We start from the raw sequence: 23,850 nt of genomic DNA on the forward strand, positions 1-23,850 counted from the left end.
GACAATGTTTATGAGATTCTCAATCTGAAGAATGAAAACAAACCAGTTTCTCAGAAGAGATAATATTTACCCATTCCAGAGAGAAATCTGGGCGTCCTCATAGAGAAGCATTGTGAAAGGAAGTGAACAACATGCTTCAGAAAATTGTTCTCTGATGTACAGATGACAGAACATTCAAATGCAGTCATTGAAAGAGGCTCCCTCACAGCCATGTGTCTTAGGTAATTCTCTATACCTGAGAGTAATAAGAAGCAGCACGGTCCTCCCTATCTTCAGGAGGATTGGTCCAGGACCCCCGCGGACAGCAAAATCAGAGGATGCCCAAGTCCCTTATATAAAATGGTGGAGTATTTGCATATAACCTGCACACATTCTTCCATATACTTTAAATGATCTCCAGACTGCTTATCATACATAATACAATGGAAATGCTAATGTAAATATTTACCAGCACGAAGCAAATTCAAGTTCTGCCTTTTGGAACTTTCTGGATTTTTTTCCCCCCAATATTTTTGATCCCCAGTTGGTTGAATCTGAGGATGTGGAACCCACGGATACAGAGGGTGGGCTGTATTTCTTGACAATTCTAAAATCCAGATTTCCAGCTGACATTTTTTTCCTGACATTCTTTCGGACTCTTTTACAATTTAAAGGCATTTTCGTATTTTGATTCCTCTATCTGTTTTCAGCTTCTACCTCATTCCACAGTCAAAGCAATTTGTTCCTTTTTTGTCAGTGTTTGCCTTATTTCTTCTCCCTCTGGCTTAGCCAGTCACCGAACATCTCAAACATAGGTGCAGCCTCAGTTCTCCCTGGTCCCCGAGGACCTGGCATCACCTCTGAGCCCTTCACTGACATTCTGACTGGGGATCAGGGACCCCAAGGATGTATCCTGGACATCCATGTTTCGCTTCTGGCTTTTCCATCCTGCCTTTCCGGTGGTCAATCCGGTCCTTTAGACGCAGCAGCATCCTAGGACCGGGGCTTGCCAAGATCTTCATCCAGATCCTTGCCAGTGACTCATACCCCAGATAACAACTGCCCTATCTGAGCTGTGATGACAGTCCACTCCCCTCTTCCCCCAGTTTGCTGCCATTGGGCTCTTCCTGGCTGAAGGGCCACCTTAGCTACTGGTTGCCATAACTCAGAGAGGCAGGCACGTCCTTCAGCATGTCTTCAGGCATAAATCTCTTAATAGGCCACATTGGGAGATCCAGAATTAACCCATATGGAGAACTTTATTAAATAGTGACATTAGAACGACACAAAGCTTTTTTTATGTTTTAAATAAAATTCCTCTGTCTCCTTTTATAAATCACTTTATCATCTACAACTAAAGATTTCAACAGTCCGAGAATGAAAATTGGGCTATGGCATCTATCCTGTCTCCATTCCCCAAACTCCATCAAAACACATAAATGAAATCTTCACCCATGTTAAGTTCCTGACTTTGAAGCAACATTTTTTTTTTTTTAAAGTGACTCAGCCCTTGCAGTGTTGTTTTTTTGGGAGGTCACCACTCTTTTTATTTTTTAAATTTATTTTATTGATTTATTTATTTTGGGCTGCGTTGGGTCTTTGTTGCTGCACACGGGTTTTCTCTAGTTGCGGTGAGCAGGGGCTACTCTTCGCTGTTGCGAGCGGGGCCTACTGTTTGTTGCAGTGCGCGGGCTTCTCATTGCGGTGGCTTCTCTTGTTGCGGAGCACGGGCTCTAGGTGCGCGGGCTTCAGTAGTTGTGGCTCGCGGACTCCAGAGCACAGGCTCAGTAGTTGTGGCGCATGGGCCCAGTTGCTCCGCGGCATGTGGGGTCCTCCCGGGCCAGGGCTTGAACCCATGTCCCCTGCACTGGCAGGCGGATTCTTAACCACTGAGCCACCAGGGAAGCCCGTGAAGCAACATTTTTGAACCAACCCTAACACTTAACCAGGGGTGAGTAAAGGAAACACCCGTGAATCTTTGACCACAAAGACACACTTACAGGTTTTGTCATAATAAACACATGCTGTATTATTCTCTCAAAGTGTCTGCAATTAGCTGATAAATCTAAGGAGTGTATAAAGGGCCAAAAAATTTCAGCCAAGGGCTGTGATTCAATCCAGTAAAAACACAGCTTTCCCAATCTTAACTTAAAACATCTGGAAGGGATGCATTGCAGCCAATGGAGTAAAATTTATCAGTGAGGGGCATGGGCAGGACTTGTCTGGGACTGTGGCTTCTATGAGTTAGAAATGTCTGGTTTCAAAAGGTAGGAAGTCACAATGGCATGGGGTGGATTTGGGGGGTTCCTTTGGTTATTAGCAGCCCAGACTGTACAGTAATCAGTCTGTCCGAACTTCAGCAGACAGCAGATCAGCCTAGGGACCGGAGGCTGCATGGGGGTGGGGAGGCAGAGGATCCCTCCCCGACCTGGGCACTGGTAGCCATGGAGGAGGTAGAGACACAGCACTGGGAGATGGATGAAGGGAAATCACTAGACCGAGAGGAAAGAATTCACACAGGGTTGGGGCGACGTCAGAGGTGATAGTCTAACTGACCTCTGATGGAGACTGGCTAAGACTACCACATGCCTCAAGCATGATCCAACGTGAGGAGTTGGGTCCTGGTCTTGCCCCTGGTCCTGTACTTACCTGACCTGTGGTCCTTGACAAGTCCTTTAACTAGTCTGAACCCCAATTCTGGGAAACAGTTTAACATACTGATAATTTAGTATTAAACTAAACTGGAGTCGAATTGCTTGAGTCAACTCACTCATGAGCACTGTGACCTTGGGCAAGTTCCATAACCTCTCTGAGTCTCTGTTTCCTCATCTGTAACAGTGGGATAAGAACAGCGCCGACTGCATGAGGTTGTTCAGTTGGGAAGATTAAATGAGATAATACAGGCACACTCCATAGCACAGGGCCTGGAAGTCCTCAAATAATGGTAGATTTAATCTTAAGAACCTGGGCTCTGGAGACAGAAAAAATAGATTTGGGCTTTAAATAGATTTGTGTCCAAATACAAGCCCTATCACTTACTGGACATGAGGATTTGGGTAAGTTATTAAACTTCTGAATCTCAGTTTCTTTTTCTGTAAAATGAGAGCAAGAAAAACACCTCAAAGGGCTGTCTGGTGGTAAAATGAGTAATAGACATGAATGCAGAGATATTTAGTTTGTAAAATCAATAGAACTTAGGTGGTAAAATTCATATTGGATTAGAGAGTGAGGAAAAGAGTGAGATTAAGGAAAACTGACAAGGTTTTTGTTTTATAGACAGAACTAGACAGATGTGATTGGTCAACAAATAGTATTTAACAACCTTGGGCCATCAGCCAAAAGCGCCCTTCATGAAAACAAGGCACCAAGAAATGTGCTCAGAACAACCTTAGTAGTAAAGCACTTAGTAGGATGTCTGACACATATTCGGTTCTCAAACAATGGTAGCTGTGACTGTTACCGCTGTTATTACTGCTACTACTGCTATCACTCTCGGGCAGAGATGGTTAGCTCAAATCTGCTTCTATCCTATCACCCACCACTGGCCTCTTGCTAAGTCCTATTTGCTGAAAATGCCTGAAAGATGGCTAATCATATTTTCCTGCTACCTTTTGGGCAGATTTCAAAAAGAAGATATATGGGTAAGCATGTTTGAAACCTGCAAAGAACTCTATTATAAGTACATGTGTTGTTACTGGTAGTGACACCTCATGAGAGTGTTGGGGGAGTAAAAGAGGCAGCAGATGTAAAAGAACTTTGCCAAGTAATAAGGGCTGCTTAATAGACTTAAAGTGAAATCGGACTTCCCTGCTGGCACAGTGGATAAGAATCCGCCTGCCAGTGCAGGGGACGCCGGTTCAAGCCCTGGTCTGGGAAGATCCCACATGCCATGGAGCAACTAAGCCCGCGTACCACAACTACTGAAGCCAGCGCACCTAGACCCCGTGCTCCACAACAAGAGAAGCCACCGCAATGAGAAGCCCGCGCACAGCAACGAAGAGTAGCCCCAGCTCGCCGCAACTAGAGAAAGCCTGCGCGCAGCAACGAAGACCCGACGCAGCCAAAAATCAATAAATAAATTTATTAAAAAGAAAAAGTGAAATCCATTGTGAACCAGTCCAGGTTGTATATAAAACTTTATATATATATATTTTTGATTCTAAAAATCTAAAGTCCTTTTTCATAAAGTTCAGAGTTTATGCAGAGATTTCTCAAGAATACTTAAAGATTGTGAATGTTTGCATAGAGCTGTTATGAATCCCTCCCTTACCATAAGCATACCTAATTTTTTCCCCCCTAACTGCTCTGCCTCCTTCCCTAATAAAGTATCAGTCTTTATTTACTTGGCCACTTCCTGCTGGAAGACTTTTTGTGTGTTAATACAAGACCAGTTTCCTTTATCCATTCATAGTATAGGGTCCTCTTCCTTCCACATATCTAGACAGCACGTTTCTTAGTGTCCTACTTGTTGTGAAGGGTACACTCTGCTTCAAAGATGTCTGGAGCTTGAAGTAGGCTGGTCCACAGGTGGTTAACTATCTATTGCCCAATTACATCTCTCTAGTTCTCTAAGATGAAAACCTAGGAGTTTTCCTTAACCTCACTCTCCCAGTCACCCTCCAAATCCAGTATGGATTTTGTGATCTAAGTCTACCAATGAAATATTTCTGTATTAATTCACATTTTAGTATAAATTGCTAAGAGGACTTACTGTGGTTTATAATTATATATTTATCTTTTTGATTGTTTGGTCATTGTCTATCTTCCTCAGACTATAACCTCTATAAAGGCAAGGAGATTTGTTTTTATCCACCACTGTACCCACAAGGCCTAATCTAGCACATAGTAGGCACTAAATAAATACTTATTGAATAAATAAATGGCACACTTTCTGCATGGCTTCATTAACTGACATTTTAGTATATTATGTATCAGTCTTTCTTTTTCCCTGTAAATATAATCATCTTTCCTGGTCTTTTAAATTAAATTAAATTTTAAATCTTTTAAGTTAATCTTTTATAGCCTTTTGAATACAAGGCTATGTTCAGCATCTTGTAACATCTCCCTCTTCTTATTAAGTCTTTGGGGACTGCCTTCTCAGGAGGCCTACTTCAACACCTCCATCTTTTTAAATGGCTTATCTTTTTAAACAATAATGTTGTAGACGTATCATGTTCCCATGTCTAAGGTCTAGATGGGCCTGCTGTGTAAAAGGCCTTGACCCCTTTATTTGGGAAAAATGTAAAAGTATATGTTTGGGGGGTGGGGCGCAGGGTCCCAGCTACACTAATACAGCTGATGGCAGAATGCACATTGGGTAAGCCTGGAGGCTATTGCTTTTAGAAAAGGCCAGGAAGCTTGGGACCCAAAACTGGCTCATCCATGCCTTCAGGACTGCCAACGTTGCCCCCATGAGTTTTGAAACTATTTGATCTCTAATAAAATTTTGAAAAAAAAAAAAGATAGTCACCTTTCCTAAGTAAAATGCACTCTGCACTTAAAATCAATAGACACATCTATTATTAACTATGGACATTATCCTAGATTCACGTCCAGTTCTACAGAATCTGAATTTAAAATAAAAATTTACTATCACACACACATCTTTCTGGGATTCATATATGATTTTATGTTACAGTCGTACATTACGCCAAATAAATATTCCAACATACAAGAAAGACATTCTTAAGAAGTTACTGAATTTTAGATAATAAAGCCCATCCTCAAAACATACAAGAATTTTTGTCTGGAGGGGGGCACCCAGCTCACTTAAATAAATGCTACTCTTCTCTCAGTTAGTTTCACACTCAACGAGAGTCTGGTGTGAAGAAGCACAGGACAAACAAGGTTCTGAAACCGAGGAAATTCATTTTTATTCCGTGAAACCACTTTCCTCTCCTGTTTTCAGAAGGAAAGCTCAGATAACTGTGAATTCCGAGACGTGGTTTATTTAGTAAGAGAAGCTTGCTGATCTGCTGAATACTGGCAAAGTCAGTGGCCCTCCTTGGGAGCTAAACCCTGCAGCGTTTCACTGGGTTTCGTTCTAAATTCTGCTATTGCTTTTACAATGAGTCTTAACAGATTCCTAGATATAGAAGAAGGAGCTGGAGGGGTGTGGGGTGACCTGAGGATTAACTGAACATGCCCCTCTGCAATCTTTGTAGCCTATTCAAGCAATGGGATTTTTAAAATTACATTTGGACTATTTCATAAGCCAAATAGAAAAAATAGCTTAGTTGAAATGCCTGGCCCGAATGCCTGCAAAGTCTGAGTCTAATTAAAGACTGCTGAGGCAAACGATTTTTAAAAAAGATTTTCTGCCCACTACAGAAACTACAATTGATTCTATTTATGTTTCCAGGCCTGCTAATGTGAATGGGGCACAAAATGCCATCTTTTATGGATATGGTCCTGGAAAGGAGGGTGGGGGAAGGACTAACGGGATTTTACAAGAAACGGAGCCACAAAACTGCCCACTTGTGGTGCAGTGCAGGTCCGAACACTCTGCAGTCCTCTGCCCCGCTTTACAATGAACACATATGCACAGCCCGGCATATAAATGCACTGGACACCACGGGGAATACGACAAAGGGGGCGGTCTCTGTGACTGCACAAGTCATCATCTGACCGGGAGGAAAGGCACATGCCAAACAAGTGATGCCAACAATTAGTGCCACTGGAGTTCAAGGCAGGGAGAGTTCGAGGTGTAGGAGAGACCAGGGCAGGCTCCTCAGAGAAGAGAGGACAGGAGCATAGCCTTGAAGTTGAGACAGAACTCGAGAAGGCATTCAGATGGGACAAAGGAGAGAGTGGTTTCTTCCGATCACGAATAAGGATGGTTTCTTCCAACCCCAAATAAGGCCGATTAAGAGAAGGGCTGTTGCTGAAACGGGCCTTCCCCTCTGCTAGCCCTGGAAAGAGAGTTGGTTCAGTAAAGTCAGGTACTTTCCAGGACTATAGGAATGTGATTCAGATTTTGATTTGAGGAAAACCCTTAGCAGCTCCTCGTGGGGTCTTGGAAGAGTAGATGGGAGGGAAGCAAGGAAGATGGGCTTTGCCTTTTGTCAAAGCTTCACCAGGGCTGGATCAGGGGCTCCATTTCTTTCACCTTCCCATGATTCACCTTCCCATGAGTGGAAGGGAGAAATCAGCACAGGACATGGTTTTCATAAATAAAATAAATATATATACACCATGGAATAGATTCATTCTTCAGTTTCAGTAATTTTAAAGCTTCCTTGATAACAGGATGTTTGTGCCAAAACTTGCAAGAAATCCTTGCAAATATAGTCGTGTTTGCCCAATACTTGTTTATTGTTGATCAAACATGTAGAAAGCTCTAGGCGCTGACTCACTCTCGCATTAATAGGAAGCTCTACGCAGGCTTAAATATTTATTGTAGGGAAATGCTCCTAGATGGAGATGGCTTGGTGCCAGCGACTGGGTTCTCCTTCTCAGAGACAGTGTGCCTGGTTCCAGGTACTGCCCTGGATTGCACAAGAAGTGGGGACAGCTGGGAGGAGTTGGCATCATGGTAACCAGGCCTAGTGTTGGGATTCAAAGCTGCAGACCCATTTCAGTGTTATCCAAACCCAGCTTTCACGTAGGTTCCCATTTCACTGCCTGCAGCACTTTTGAAAAGGCAAACAAAGACCCAGGAGCCTCACTGGACCTTTGCTTCATATTTTCACTTGAGGGCTGGCGCTACACTCACCAGTTGTGGTCAATGGAAATTCCCCGAGGAAGCCACAATAAGGAAAGGCAAAGGAATAGTTTCTTCCTTTACAGTTTTACTGGCTTAAAGGGCTCCAATCTTCCAACCATCCAAATTTTGTCTTATTTTATCAACCAAATTCTGCAAAAACAAGAAGGAATTCTGTCCTCCGAGGTAGAGTCCTGAGTGAGTGTGGAAGGGAAGACGTTCCTTTCAGCCTGTGTCAAGTTGCCAGCTTCTCATGATGATGGAATTTCATCCATTGAGCAGAAACTGAGATTTTTCAGAGGCACTCTCCACCCAACAGTAAACGGCAAAGAGCTCTCCTGCCCACCACCCATGGTGCACTCAGATCAGAGAACCCACCTGGGTTCTGGTCTTGCCTTTGCTATAACTGTGTGAACTGTGTCAAGTCATTTCACGTTTTTGGTCTTCAGGGTCCCCTTCTCTGAAATGGAGCTGCTTCCTGGCCTACCCACATCATTCACTAGAGCACTATGGTCACCTTGTCATGGACCTTAGAGACAGAGCTGAGTCTATTCTGGATCACTGCCCACTGCTGTGTAGTCTTGGCCAAGTTAGCTAATCTCTCTGTCCTTAGAGTATGTGCTTCTCTAGAAGGAGTAATAATATCTACCTTAAATGGTGGTGGTGAGAATTTGATGAGATGACTATGTAAAGTGATTTTCATAGGGTCTAGCACCTAAGAATTCACTAAATGATGACTTTTCTTATTTTTACCTTCCTAAGGAAATAGAGGTGGGAGAAAGCCTCGGCTCTGGAGTCATGGAACTGGGTTCCAACCCTGATCTCCCCATTAGAGCTGTTTGCTCTTGTGCAGGGTATCTGAGCCTCAGTTTCTTCATCTGTAAAATGGGAATATTTCCCTCCTAGGGCTGTTGTGATTTTTAACTAGGATAATATTAAATGGGAAAAAGGAACAATGTTTGGCCCTCAAATAAGTTATCTACAGGCATTGATTTCTTTCTGCCTTTATCCTATGTCCCACTGATGGGAGGTTAAAATGGAAAACAAGTGAAGGCACTTTGAAAAATAACATGTTATGCAAATCTGAAACATAAGTACTTCCTCCTTAAAGTAGAGAGGATTGAGCAACAGTAAAAAGACCAAAACATAGGAATCAGATTGAGGAAGCAGAGAATCTGGGGACTTGATGTATCCATGCCTTGAATAATCAGCTTCTGATAATCCAATGGTGATTTTCCACTTCCTCAGACATTTACAGCCCAGTATTGTGGAAATAGCAGGTTCTCTGGACCCAGACTTCCCTCCTCCACCATTATGAGTGGGCAGACTTGGGGCAGTTTGTCTAACTGCCTGCACCTCAGTTTCCTCACCTGTAAAATGGGGATAATAAGGCCCTCTTCAGAGAGTGGTTGTGGAAATGCTTAACAGAGGAGCTGGTAAAAAGAAGATGCTCAGTAAATCATAGTAATGTTTCTTCTTCTTCACAGGCCTCATGACTACTTGTCCCGAGTGTTTATTTATTCATTATCCAAAGGGGAGCTGGATAAAGCGCCATGATCTCTAGATTCCCTGAGAGTCCTGACTGCAAGCATGATTGTTCCATTGTCAGACTTTGTATGTGGCTATGTTTGCCCACTGCCCTTACAGTAAAATAGCCATAGTTTTCAAGGCCCCTCATGATTTAGCCATTGCTTACTGCTTCCTTCATTTTCTGTCATTTTCCGCCCAAGCCCTACTCTTCTTTCATTCTGTTATATACCATCTTAGGGTTCTGGTCTGACAAGAATGTTGTATCCATGCTCTTTCGATGAACAACTCTATTTCACCTTCAGCTTATCTCTGCACAGGAGCCTGAGTTCTTTTCCAACCACTTTACTCTTAATCTCAGTCATATGTTACTTCTTATATACCACGTGTCACATAATTATACATATTTATTTATTGACTTGTTTATACGTGTCCCTCCCACCAGACTATAAGCTCCACCAGGATAGGGTGTCTACCTGCTTACTTATAACCAAATGGTCAGAGTCTACCATGAAACGCTTTCAATGAGTATTAGAGGAATGAATAAATATTAGCCCCTGCATCTTGATTGGGGATTTAAAAATAAGGTCACTATTAAGAGGTACAACTACCGTGTAAAAAATAAATAAGCTACAAGGATATATTGTACAGCACAGGAAATGTAGCAAATAATTTATAACCTTAAATGGAGTATAATCTATAAAAATATTGAATCATTATGCTGTACAGCTGAAACATACTGCAGATCAACTACACCTCAATAATAAAGGGGGGTCACCATGGGTCTAAAACTTCATGAACTATTTGAGCTCTTGAAAGCTGCTCTGCACTCCTATTTTGGATAATTAAGCCCAGTCCTACTTTATTATGAGAAAATAAGCAGCCACAAAACAACGTCCATGGGAAAAAGCTGGAGAGATGCTTTAGATGGCGGGGGTGGCAGGGAGGGGGGAGGAAAGAGGAGCTTTCTTTTCAGTATCCAGAAGGAGAAATGAACCTACTTCTTAAAATTAGTTAACCAACTTTCAGGCCATAATTATTTCTGTCTGAGCTGAGAAAGACGAGTCGTGCCGTGCTTGTCCCTGTTTTTCTGTCCAGGCAAATGAATTAACAACTGCAATAAACGTGGGTTTCAAGTATTGGAAGGACGGAAACCACTAGCATAAATCCCAGATAAAAGCTCACGAGAATGCTATCATTCGGCTAAAAGTTTGGAGTCTCAAATTATTATTTTTCCCCCTTTTGGAAGACTGTTTCACTAAAATTTCTTAAACATCTTTGGGGTGATTTCCACTGGGGGTAGGGAGAGTTTTACAAACATCTGGGTTCACGTTGAGCTTGGGTGAGTTGCTAAGGTTGAAATATTCAAGGACAACAACAATTCATGCAGATTAAAAAATACTCAAATTATTTGGGTAGGAACCAACTGTTGAATGATGTGGCACATGGCTCATAAGAACCTTTGAACAGGTAAGAGTTGTCCCTGTTCAAACCCAGCCATCTGAAGAAAGGACTTCTGCAGTAGCCTCATGCCTGTGTTCCTGCCTCTGGGCCTCCCCAGTCTCCTTTCTCTATATAGGGACACTGCCATCAGATTCTCTTCTTAAATGTTACTTGTTAGCCGTTCAAAATGTTTCAGTGATTACACTAATTTGGAGTCAGAGTTCCTTCAAGGCTCCCATCAATCTGCTTCTAACCCAATGTCTCGGCTTATTTCCCATTACTCCTGACTCCTTTATCCAAACTCTCCCACTAGACAGATAGGTATAATTATTGTCTTAAAAATATGCTTGCTCTTTTCCAGTCTTTGGGCTGAGGTCATGCCGTGTCTTCTCTGGTGCTACCCATCACCCATCCTCTACCCCAGTTTCTCATGAAGGCTCCAGTCCAGAACAGTCCGCCTCTGAGCTGCCACAGGATTCATGATCAGGCCCAAATCCTGCTGTTAACTGTCCATCTAAATCACTATTTGGGTGTTGTTTTCCCTGGTTATTACATTTCTTGTCACTTATACTGTCAAGTATACCACACTGACCCCAGAACTTATTTACAGTAGGGGTCCCTCACCTGAGGATCCATAATTGGCACTGATAACTTCTCTATCCTTTCAATAATTTGCACTTTCTGGTTAAGATGGTTTCAGTGTGTTTCTGTGCCTTGCAAACACATCTTAAAGAAGATGACTGTCACGTGGACATATTGAGGATAGGATCTCCCAACTTGGGGTGGAATTATTTTTCACAGTTCTGAAAACGTAAGGTCACCATCTATCAATATTGTGAAAGTACAACACCTGGGGCACTGATTAAAACGTGCAGATTTAAAAGATGCGGTTTCATAGGCTCAATCACATACTGACTGTGATAGAAGCTCCCGGGGATAGGGCCTGGGAATGGGTATTGCAAACAAGATTCCCCAGGTGATTTTTATGCAAGAAAATTTAGAGGGTGAGGAGGGAAGCTGACACCAAGGTTTCTCATATAATGGTGCAGGGACGTGGAAGAGGAAATGATTCATACGTCTTGAGGACTGATTATGTGCCTGGAAAAACGTTAGGTATTTTCACTAGTGTTATCTCTTGTAATCCTCAGACAAGCCTACGACATGTGTCTTATCATTAATCCCTTATACAAATATGGAACTAAGCGAAATACCTCATCTAAGGATCTATAAATGGTAAGCTGTTGGGTCAGCCTTTCAACTCTGGGCTGACCAGCTCCAAAGTTCCTACTTCTTACTCTGCTTTCCACTCTGCTGGGGTTCTAAGCAAACCTTGGAGGGAGGGGGAGGGAGCACGAGGCACATCCAGGTTGGAGGTTTCCTAGGTCAGTCTGCAGGAGCTGGGCAGACCCCAAGCTCCTGATGGGTAAACCTGGCTTAAGACCCCACTGACATCTTAAGAGGACAGTGATCCTCTGAGCTCTGAATCTGCATCCTGGACCCCAAGTCTGAAGCCTCGTGAGCTCCAACTGGAGAAACCACTGTCTGTCTGCCTGGTCCGCAAACCTAAAGATGGAGGCTTCAGCAATCCTGGACTTTATTACAGGAGCAGCACACACACAGGCCTTCTGGCTGAGGCTTCAAAGACTCGCATCCTCCAATATCCCAGCTGGACCAAGGGCCTAGCCTGGGGATGGATGGTAGAAAAGAGAGGCCCAGGAAGCCAGGTCCTGTTCACTGATAGGAAGGGGATGATAAAAAACCAGGATGGGATGAAAAAGAGGGCTGGTGACGGTGCAAACTCTGGGGAACGTTGAATCCCTCATATTTTACAGTGAGGGTGAAATATCATTCAGCCATGAAAAAGAATGAAAAAAATGCCATCTGCAGCAACATGGATGGACCTAGAGATGATCATACTAAGCGAAGTAAGCCAGACAAAGACAAATATCATCTGATACCGCTTAAATGTGGAATCTAAAAAAATGATATAAATGAACTTATTTACAAAACAGAAATAGACCCACAGACATAGAAAACAAACTTCTGGTTACCAAAGGGGAAAGGTGAGGGGGAGGTATAAATTAGGAGTTTGGGATTAACATATACACACTACTATATATAAAACAGATAACCAACAAGGACCTACTGTATAGCACAGGGAACTATACACAATACCTTATAATAACCTACAAGGGAAAAGAATCTGAGAATCTGCAAAAGAATATATGTGTGTGTGTGTGTGTGTGTATGTGTGTGTGTGTGTGTGTGTGCATGTATGTGTGTAACTGAATCACTCTGCTGTACACCTGAAACTAACACAACATTGTAAATCAACTATTAAAAAAAAAAAACACCAAAAAACCAAAAAACAAATGGGCCACAAAAAAAAGAAAAAAAAAAAAAGAATCTATGTTGTGACTCCAGGTAAGTTCCATCCATGAAATGAATAAAAGTTTAATATAAAAAAAAAGAAACCTTCATATTTGGGGATTATAGATCTAAAGCAGTGGTTCCATTAAAATCACCAGGGAAGATCTTAAAAATCCTGTTCAGATAATCATCAATGGGCAGCCAAGATAGAAAACCACCGGTCGAAAGTGCCTCTACGGCCAAGGGATCTAGGCTGAGCCTGCGATGTTCAGAAAGCAGCTTGCGTTCAGTCACGGTTGGGAAAGCTGAGGTCAGTCAAGTGTACAGCATCAGCTGCAGTCCTTCCAGTATGAGAACGGCCTGAAGTTTGGCTCGCTGCCAGAGCAAGTTTCCTTTCCATTTTTAATTTTCTATTGTAGGGTAAAGAATTGGCACAGGAGAATGAGAAAAGAAACATGTGTGAACGGCAGGATGGAGACGTGGAACACGACAGATATAAAGATATACAAAGAAATGTAGAAGAACACCAGCCTTAGTGAGATGGAACTGGGGTATCTACAGCAGGTCAGGGGGCAGAAAGTGCCCGGGTATCCATTCTCAGAGGAAGTGCTCTACTCACTGAGTGGATGATGCCTTGCAGGGCCTGGAAGCCATCATTTACCGGAAACACGTGATCCTTACTGTCTGCGATCCGGGCCAGCTGAGGACACAGCAAACACACAAGGAGATGTGTCAGGCTTGCACGTGGAGAACTGAGGAAAGCCACTGGGTCCAGGGGCCTCCATCTCCTTTTAAAACCCACAGGAACTTGAGGGCTTGCCTGGGCTCAGGGACCTCACTGAGAAGTCCTCAGTCATAATGAGATTACCAGGGGACTTACTCTGGAGCGGGTCCGGAGGGTCGGTTCCAGCTTTTACATTTGTTTTAATACTTGTCTCCTTGGGACCAGCGGTAAGATTGCCCAGCTAGATGAACATTTGGCCTGGGTTGATGTATTTATGGATTTGGGGGCAGGCCATTGGCTTCTTTTTCTCCCATTCAACCACATTTCTGTTGGCAACTATATTCGAATCAAACAGACTCAAGTTTCCTTTCAAAGCAACTTTAAAAATAAATTCAAGCTTTGGTGTTGGGCAAGCCCAATGAATGGGGACCCTTATCTTTCACCCAAACTGCTCATTGAGGAAAGGACCCTTGCGACTGGTTTGGTTGCTTTATGGAGCAGAGGACTGGAGAAAGGAGAAACTGATCTGTGGAGATTTTCTACTCCCAAACTCTGTCTAGTGCTGTGATTGCCACAGTCAGTCAGTGCCAGGATTTTTACTGATTGTAAAAGTAATACACAATCATTGGGAAATTTCAAAAAACCAGGAGTGTTCAAATAAAAAGAAAAAAGTTATTAATAATTCATCTGTCCATCCATCCATCCATCATCTTTCTATTACTGTTAATTTGATATAGTTTTTCAGACTTTTCCTATACAAATCCACACATTTTATTTTAAAAAGTACACTCATACTATTCCCATACTGTTTTGTAACCCTATTTTATTCATTTAACAACATATCCTGAACTTTGTCAATGTTATTAGAACAAAAAGAAACTATGAAGTACATTGAAGAACATCTATTTAGGTTGCTAACACATTTTTACAATTTGCTTATTGTGAACACTTGGACATACTTTTTTTGCCCACTGGCCAATTATTTCCATTTTGGGGCGTATTGAAATGCACTGAACCTTTAATGAGAAAAAAGGGATGTTTGCCATTTAAATAAGAAAATCAGATTTATCAAATTAAATTAAAAAAAACAAACCAACAAGTTTTCCAAGTTAATTTCGATCTATTTTGACCTCGTGGCAATTTAACATGTACTAAGAAAGTCAACCAAAAAAAGATGCTGCCTGGATGGTCTGCATTGAAGACCCTCAAGCACATTAGCAAATAAGTTCACATCCCTCACACATCCAATAATTCCCTCCCTGCTTAGCATTTCTGGAAAAATCATCCATCTAATGGGTATTTATCCTGCTGATGCACCCTCTGCACCGACTGCATGTTTTCTATCATTCACAAGCTGAGTATGCTCCCATACCTGAGGAAATCCATGCTCATACCTGTGTTTCATTGAAATCCTTCACACCCACACAGTAAACGATTGCACCAAGATCTCGGGATCTGTTAGCCTGGGCCAATGAAAGAAAAGACATTTAGAGAGAGAAGCAGTGGCAAATGTACTCCTTTTGGACCACCCAGCCTAACTGCAGTGATCAGGTATTTACTGAGCACCTACTATATGCCAGGTACCACAAGGGAGAGGGCAATCCCTGTCCCCAAAGGGCCAATTCTCCAGTGAACATCACATTCTAATGCAATATGGTGGATGTGAGGGGAGTGATTAGTCTAATGGGAAGTGTTGAGGAAGATCCACAGAAGTAGAGTCTTGATGAGAAGCTTTGAATGACGAGGGGAGGAAAAGGATACCGTAGGCTAAGATACATCATATTAAATATTCTGGGGAAATGATTATCTTTTCTATTCCTCTGATGGATTTTTATTGACATACGTTCTTCCTTTGTAATGGCAGTGTGCTCTATCGGAAAGGATGTGACCTTTGGAATCCAGCATACCTGGGTTTGACACTTGGCTTTTCTCTGTAAAGTACTTTGGAGATTAAATGAGAAAATAAATGCAGAGCTCCTCACATGAGGCGTAGAACAATGCAGATACTCATCTATGTCAGCACCTTCATGAATATGGCCTTTTTTATTCCCAAAGAAGACACTGGGTCAATGGTATGAGATTTAAGGTCCATATTTGAGTGGGTGAAGCCACGACTTTATCTACAAGTAAGTATTGAGAGGGCAACCTAATGAATAATATCCAGATTTTGGCTTGATTTTAACATGATTTATTACAGGCTCTTCCAGGTTCTTCGTTTCAGAAGAGAAAACAAAAATTGGAAGTCCTTGGTATATACAGTAGAAACTTAATAAATCATTGATAGTAAACATACAGTAGGTGCTCAATATGTGCATAGTGATTTGAATCGCGTCCCATTTTCCCCTCTTAGTACTCAAACCCACTTGTGACTAACACTGAATTGTAGAAGGGGCAGAAACATACATCGTTTTTCCTTCATGTTAGAAATATTTCTTGCTGCTTTCAGGATAAAATAAACTTTTAGGTACAGTCTAGCCCCAGCCTTCTCTGCAACGACTTCTATGGCTTTTCTCCTCTAGTTGGGCTTCATACAGAATCATCAAAAATGGAAAGGCTCATTTTCTTTATATATCTTGAGCTTTATCTTTCTTTTTCAGACACCTTCGTCCTATTGGCATTGGCACTGCAAATATTTTTCCAAGTTTGTGTGTGCCATACCTAAAATTCTTTTCTACTAACCTCTACTTTAAACCTCTGACACCTATCGTTTATTTTATATTCAGTTATTTCCTTATTAGGGTTTTTACTTTAGTTGATGGTTGTTTAGCATCCAAATAAGCCTTTTTGCATTCCCTACAGTTTCAACTGTAGAGCACAGAAATATATTATTTCCTAGATGCTCAGGGAGCCTCTGTCATTTACTTGTGGGTTTCCTCCTTGTGAATTTTGTACAAGTTAGGGTAGGGGGTCAGTAATGCGTTTATCCACTTAATTTCCCCATGCCCTTTGCCAACAGAGGCTTCAAAAAGCTGAACAGTATTACACAGTAAAGCCCATAAAGGCAGCAACTGTGTCTTACTCACCAGTGTGTTTCTAGTGTCTAGCAAAGCGCCCACCCGTACAGGCCAAGCTCTCAGCACTGAACGAATGAATGAACGAATGAATGCATATCAATTTCTTGCTTGAGGAGGAAGCTGAACTTAAATGAAATAGTAGTCAAGACCTTGAGATAAGTGTAATTCTCTGACTGATTCCTCCTCCAGAGGCTGGCATCTCCCTCCATCACTGCCTGTCTTTTTCCTCATTGTGTTTCTTTCTAACTTGGCCTGAATGAGCCTTTGTCGCTAATGAGGCTTCAGTACATTCCTATGGTGAACTGGTTTCCTGGGGCCACATATACATATAGCTCAAATGTGAAATTTGAAAGAAAAGAATTTCCTAAATATAAACATCACTTTTCAACTCTTAGATAAACCTCTTTTTCTGAATCTCTTTATAAACTGAAAGCTTCAATTAGAGAGGATTCCTTCACTTGCATTAAGGAGTGCTTTGTAAGGGCATAAAGAAAAGGAAAAAAGAAATACTGAAGGAGAGATTACAATTTACTTTTTTTACAATTACATCAATTTACAATTAACGTTCAGCTTTGGTTCTTAGAGGAAGAATTTCAGTGATTAATACATTTTGACAAAATTGGCTTTCGCATATTTCAAGTAATTCTTTTCCCTCCTGGTTTTAGTAGAAATGAAGGAAAAATAGTACCAATAGATTTGTTGAAAAGTTATATATGGTATTTCAACACTGCTTTCGAGAAAGGCATGGCAGATATATTTTGTCCCTTAAAACACAGAGTAATATGCAAATCCATGGAAAAGGGAAAAATACCTACCAGGTGTGAGACATGAAGATTCACTTTAAAAATGAGTTACTGTTATTATCTTTCACATATGGGACACTATTTTATCCAGGAACTTTACAAAGAACACTTAACATTTTGCCCGAGTGGAAAGACTGCAGCCCATTTCAGAAGGAAGAAGCGCCGTTTCCATGTCAGACATAGGCCCGGGCCGTCGCTTACCTCCCTCTCTGAATAGAAGAAGAGGTCCTCATGCAGTTCCCCATCAGTCAGAGCGATGATGACGCTGGCTGTCCTGTATCCTGCTCAAACAACACAGACCCACTCAGTTCATCCCGCTGCACCAAGGGAAACCCCCTCTCGGCCCTGGGAGTCTGTCTCTTCGCGGCTCCCCCACCCAAGGTCAGTATTGTGAGAAACAGCAACTTTTCTTTGGGGACTGGAAGAAGCTCTGTCACGAAGAAGAATGAGGGACAGACTCTAAGGGGGAATATGTTTTGTTTCTGGGTTTCCAAGTCTTATCTTTAAAAAAAAGGCCAAACCTGGAGAAATGGTTGCTGGACTGATAGCTGGGAGTAGCTACAGTGAATCAAACATGACTATTTCCTAGGAACAGTCCACATGACTCTCGCCAAGGCCCGAGGGCAAACTCGACCACCTGAGCCTTTCAGGGGTCCTTCTCACATGCTGTCCTTGACCACATATGCAACATCTGTTGAAGAGTTTGGCGAAGAGTAACAGTCATCATGATTTATAAGCTGACTGGAAGTATTACTGGAAGTATTAGTTTTGCAGTTTGCAAAATCTACTAGAATTCTTTCAGTGATTTTGAAACTTCCAGTAACATTGATGATGGCGTCTTTATAATAACAAGTGTTGCTGTTGATATTGGGTCTGACCTATTTGTTGCAGTTTAGAGCGAAAGAGGACGTGGACACCTCTACAGGCCTGGGAGAAAAATCCCCACTCTAATACTGAATGTCTTTGAAGAGATTTGCTTCAGATAAAGAAATGCTACCCATGAAAGACAGGGTAGTAATAATAGCTAAAATTATAATAACAATAAATACTATTTCTCTGTGCTAAGCATGCCATTAAGTACATTTTATTCCTTTTTTTCCACTTAAATGAAGGAAAGTTTAAGCCAAACTGGTATCTTAACCTAAAATCGTCACAGCAATGAAGAGGCTTGGAGCTCAGAGAAGGACAAGAAAATGAAATTTGACATAAAAATCTAAGACTTTACTAACCCCTCCAAGTATGTATTAACTTAATGAATTCAACATGCAAAACTGTTCATGAGCATTACAGACTGTAGCCCATAATGAGATCTTAATTACTTTTAAATAACTTTTTTTTGGGGGAATCATCAGGACAGTAGAATTTGACCTCATTCGTGCCATCTTTCTACGCATTCCTTCTCTGTGATGAAGTCTGTGTTTAAGGTGTGTCTTTTCAAACATGAAATTACTGAGGCACTTTTTCAGAAGGAAACACAGAAAAAAGTTTAAAAATTCATAATGGTAATTAGGAATATACTCTTACCTTGACTGTTTTCATAATAAATCTGCTCACTGGCCTGAAAAACATATGAAAGAGCCATTAGACATATAGCCACCGTTTGCTACTACAAATGCCATAGCGGGCAGTGATCTCTGGTGTTGGATCCACAGTCTTGGGTCAGTCTTGATTCTTTATGTAATTCACCTGGGTTTCATTCAAATATCAATGGATGATGTTTTCTGAAGTTACCCTGGACCAATATCTTTCCTCTCATAGACTGGGACTTGCTTTGCTTAAGCCTGAAGTCATTGCAATTCTGTCTCAACCTCTGAAGAAATATATAGAAAAGGTTACCTTGGGAATAGAGAGGACTTGTGTGTGGCATGATTCATGAGTTCTGGCCAAGCATTAGCTAAGAGACCCTTCATCAGTGTCAGGGAAGGAGGAAGGAATTTCATTTATTCGGCTCTTTTGGATGGAGTTATCGTGTACACACTTATGGAAAACTGTTTTCACTCTTGCCATTGGGTGTTATTCAGTTCCTTTAATATGTGTGTCTCATCTCATCAGCCATCCCTGTGTTGATGTTTCCACATCACAATCTTCTTTGGGAGTTTAAAACTCTTTTAAAATTACCCTTTCAAATCCTTCATGCATGTAAGTGTCTCCTCCTGGCAGAACCTTCTGGAGTTCTTCTAGGCCTTGACGGATCTGTTCCCTGAAATCCAAAGACACCCTGTTAGTCTTATTAGAGCATTTTTTATTTTGCTGTTGAAGTCACATGCTTTAGTCTTCTTATCTTTGTGGATAGTCTATATTGCCCAAACAGTCCCCCAAAACCCTATAGCAGGAAAGTCTTTCTAGTAAATTATCCATTTAGGGTCGGCCACAGTGTAGAATAATTGAGATTTCAAGGATTGAGAGAAAGGACACTTCAGGAATCTCCAGGTGCAGATGAAAAATTTCCATTCCCTGAACCGGACAAAGTTTTCATTCTACATTGGAAATGAGTCTTAAGACTTGTCTTCTTAGGCAACTTTATATCAAGATGCAAAGGGCTCATGTGAGCCAGAAAAAGGTGGGTACTAAGAACCCAGGGCAAGGCCACCACAAGGACCACAGGCAGGAAGGGCAGGCGTCTGGAGCAAGCTGCCATCAGAAGAGCTGTGCCAGAGAAAACCACGTAGTCAGCTTTGAAAATAAAGACCCAGGCAATCTATGCTTTCTAGGACGACCAAGAGTGTTTTCTGTGGGCTGGTGCCCATGTTTTCTTACTTTGATTGCTCAAGGTGGTAGTGGGGCAGGAAGAGGAAGTGGGTTATGGTATTGGGAAAGGGTCCGATAGCAGTGGGAAACGTGAAGGTTCGGGGACCAATTAGAATCTTTGTGGACCATTCCCTCAGAGATGTAAAACGTCTACGTTCCTGTTCCCGTCAATTAAATAGCTTCATACTGTGCTGAAAAGGGCAAGAAAGTGTAGTTTCTGAAAAAGAATATGAACTTCATTCATGAATAAGCCCATTAGGTGTTTGAAATTACCCTCCTCACTCTGGGGTTTCTTTAGGGGCCAAGGGTGGAGATGCACAATTTAAATTAAGTGGGGACTACTATCAATTTTCTACATGTTATCTTCTAGGCCTACAGAGTTGTGAAATTGCATGGCAATAGAAAGTCAATAAAAGGTGCAACACCCTAGGGACTTCCCTGGTGGTCCAGTGGTAAAAGAATCCGCCTTCCAATGCAGGGGACGCAGGTTCGATCCCTGGTCAGGGAACTAAGATCCCACATGCCTCAAGGCAAATAATCTCTCGTGCCACAACTACTGAGCTCATGCACCTCAACTAGAGAGCCCACGTGCCGCAAACTACGGAGCCCACACGCTCTGGAGCCCACGTGCCACAACTAGAGAGAGAAAACCTGTACGCCACAACTAGAGAGAATTCCTCATGCCTCAGTGAAGGTCCTGCATGCCACAACAAAGACCAGACACAGCGGGGGCGGGGGGAGGGGGAAGCTGGGGCGAAGTGAGAGTAGCATCGACATATATACACTACCGAATGTAAAACGGTTAGCTAGTGGGAAGCAGCCGCATAGCACAGGGAGATCAGCTCAGTGCTTTGCGATGACTTACAGAGGTGGGATAGGGAGGGTGGAAGGGAGGTTCAAGAAGGAGGGGATATGGGGATATATGTACGCATATGGCTGGTTCACTTTGTTGTACAACAGAAACTAATGCAGTATTGTGAAGCAATTATACTCCAATAAAGATCTATTACAAAATTTAAAAAAATAAATTAAGTGGGGAAACTTCTTTTGAGCAGGGAAAGAACCTCATGTTCACTGAGCATCCATTATATACAAGACCCTGCACAAAGATTTCTGATTTCATCCGCACAGTAACCACTCAAGGTAGGTATTACTGCCCTCATATCATAGATAAGAAAACTTGGCTTCAGAGAGATTAGTTAAGTAGGAGGGCAGAGGCTTGAGGTCAAATCTACCTGATTCAAAAAAAATCTGCCCGGCTTTCTACTTTGTCAAGCAGCATAAGACAGTGGGCAGTTTTCAGTAAAACTTGAATTAATGAACAGCAGTGGCAATTTTTAACACTACCTGAGTACTTATACCGTGTCAAGCTCTGTTTGAAAAATACATGTAATTAATTTACTTATGCCTTATGATAGCTCTTTGAGGTAGATACTAATCTCTATTTCACAGATAAGGACACTGTAACTCAGTTGAGTCACAGAGAGAGAGGCTAAGAAAGTTGCCCAAAGCCCCTCCACTACTAAGTGGCAGAGGTGGGATTTCAACCCAGATGCCCTACTCTCAGTCATTATATTAAACTGTTTCTCTCTTGAATAAATGAATGAATGAATGTATAAAATTTATTACTGGCTTATTCTGGTAATTGCTTAAAGAGGAAGCCCGATGCAGAATTAACCTTTTGTTAAAACTGATGTAATGGGGTGGTCGTGGGTGAGACTTGATTGCCAGGTTGGAGGTTTTAAAAGACAAACTGCAAAGGGTTTAGCCTGAGCCTGTCCCTGGCCCAGGCTGCTGCTGCTTCTTAGGTGCAATATTTAAGGCCAAGAAACTCAGACTTTGGGAAATGTACTGATTATTGTCTGCTCGTCTTATCAGCGCCCAGATATCAGACCACGTGCCCAGCTGCCCTAATCAGAAACCAGAAGCCTTCTTTGACCCCCTCTACCTTGACTCTCCTCTCTCTTGCTCCCGTACGTAATATAACATTAGATTCCATCGGTCGCGCTCTAAACATACCTTGAAACTGACACTTCTTCACCTCTTCTGCCAACCTCATGGTCTGGGCGACCATCGTTTCTTACTTAGACCATTGGGGAAGTCACTGGCTGTCTTCTGACTGCCTTCTCACCCCTCCTGCATTCAATCTCCACATGGCTGCCAGTGTTCTTAAAATATGGATCAAAACATGTCATTCACTCCCCTGCTCAAAACCCTTCACAGCCATTGATTACACTTGGGATAAAACCTCAGGTCCTGGGTTTCCCTGGTGGCGCAGTGGTTGAGAGTCCGCCTGCCGATGCAGGGGACACGGGTTCGTGCCCCGGTCTGGGAAGATCCCACATGCCGCGGAGAGGCTGGGCCCGTGCGCCATGGCCGCTGAGCCTGCGCGTCAGGAGCCTGCGCTCCGCAACGGGAGAGGCCACAACAGTGGGAGGCCGGCGAACCGCAAAACAAACAAACAAACAAACAAAAAAAAAACAAACAAAACAACCCCTCAGGTCCTCACCATGACCTTCAAGTGCCTTCATGGGATGGATCCGCTGCCTCCTTGACAGCCTTATCTTGCACTGCTCTGCTCCCACTGCCTTCACCTGAGTCGCACTGGTCTTCCTAAGCTCCTTTCTCCAGCAGATCCTTCACACCTGCAGTCACTGCTACCTGGGGGCTGGGGAGGCTCTTTGCCCAGCTCTTCGCTGGGCTAATTCTTACCCAGACTTCAATCCCAACCTAAATATCAATTGCTCAAAGTGGCCTCATTTGACTTCCCCAATTCAAATTAGCTCCCTCAATTAGACTTCATATGGCACCCCACAATTGTTGCTTTATAGCACTTAGGACATTTTATAACTAATAATATTTGATTATGTGATTATCTGTTCACTTTAGTTTGTTCATTTGTTTCAGTTCTAGACTTTCCATCAGGGCTGGGCCATGTCTGTTTTGGTCTCCACTATATCTTCTGTGTCTGCTATAGTACCTGGAACATTATAGACATTCAACAAATATTTGCTGAAGAGGTGGGAGGAGGAAGTAAGCTTCATTGGCCATGTGGACGGTGGCCAGGCAGGAGCTGACCTGGTAGTAATTGACTGTAGGGAAGGTCTGGGTCCATGTGGTTATAGACCATTCTCTGTGTTGTACCTCTTTACATACCCCCTCCCCCGCAATTTTAATAAATTCCATTAAAAGCCATAGTTTAATTTCAACTCTATCATTTGGTAATGAGAAAGAGCGTACATCTATGCATTAGAAGGAGGGTTAAAGATGATGGCGGAGTCCCCAACTGAGGCCACCAAAGGGAGGGGGAGGGTGGCATTAGCAGTCACCTGGCAGAGGGCAACTCTGCCCCGCAGGTTGGCGGTTTCATGAGGATAACAGCAAACAAGGTGGCATGAGGGTGAGGCTGGGACAGGAAAACTGAGGTTTATTCCTGAGCACACAGAGGTGTCATCCTGAAACCCTTCGGTATAGCTGAGGGGCATTATGGGGTTGGGGGCTAATTTCTGACAACTAGGGGGGTGGAGGTTGGGCATCAAA

At 42.5% G+C, this 23,850-nt stretch overlaps 1 protein-coding gene across 1 annotated transcript in view; it reads right to left on the reverse strand.

Moving 5' to 3' along the window:
• The window catches only part of ANTXR1 (ANTXR cell adhesion molecule 1), a 238,563-nt gene that overhangs the window by 160,395 nt on the left and 54,318 nt on the right, over window positions 1-23,850 (reverse strand). The window contains exons 4-8 of the mRNA XM_024738187.1: window positions 19,681-19,762; window positions 19,087-19,120; window positions 17,764-17,843; window positions 15,140-15,208; window positions 13,637-13,721 (exon numbers count right to left, since the gene is read on the reverse strand). Of these exons, the coding sequence (XP_024593955.1) occupies window positions 13,637-13,721; window positions 15,140-15,208; window positions 17,764-17,843; window positions 19,087-19,120; window positions 19,681-19,762 (350 nt within the window). The remainder of the gene's footprint in view (window positions 1-13,636; window positions 13,722-15,139; window positions 15,209-17,763; window positions 17,844-19,086; window positions 19,121-19,680; window positions 19,763-23,850) is intronic.

Source organism: Neophocaena asiaeorientalis, unplaced genomic scaffold (genome assembly GCF_003031525.2).
Source record: "Neophocaena asiaeorientalis asiaeorientalis breed wild unplaced genomic scaffold, Neophocaena_asiaeorientalis_V1.1 scaffold756, whole genome shotgun sequence".
Taxonomy (NCBI): domain Eukaryota; kingdom Metazoa; phylum Chordata; class Mammalia; order Artiodactyla; family Phocoenidae; genus Neophocaena; species Neophocaena asiaeorientalis.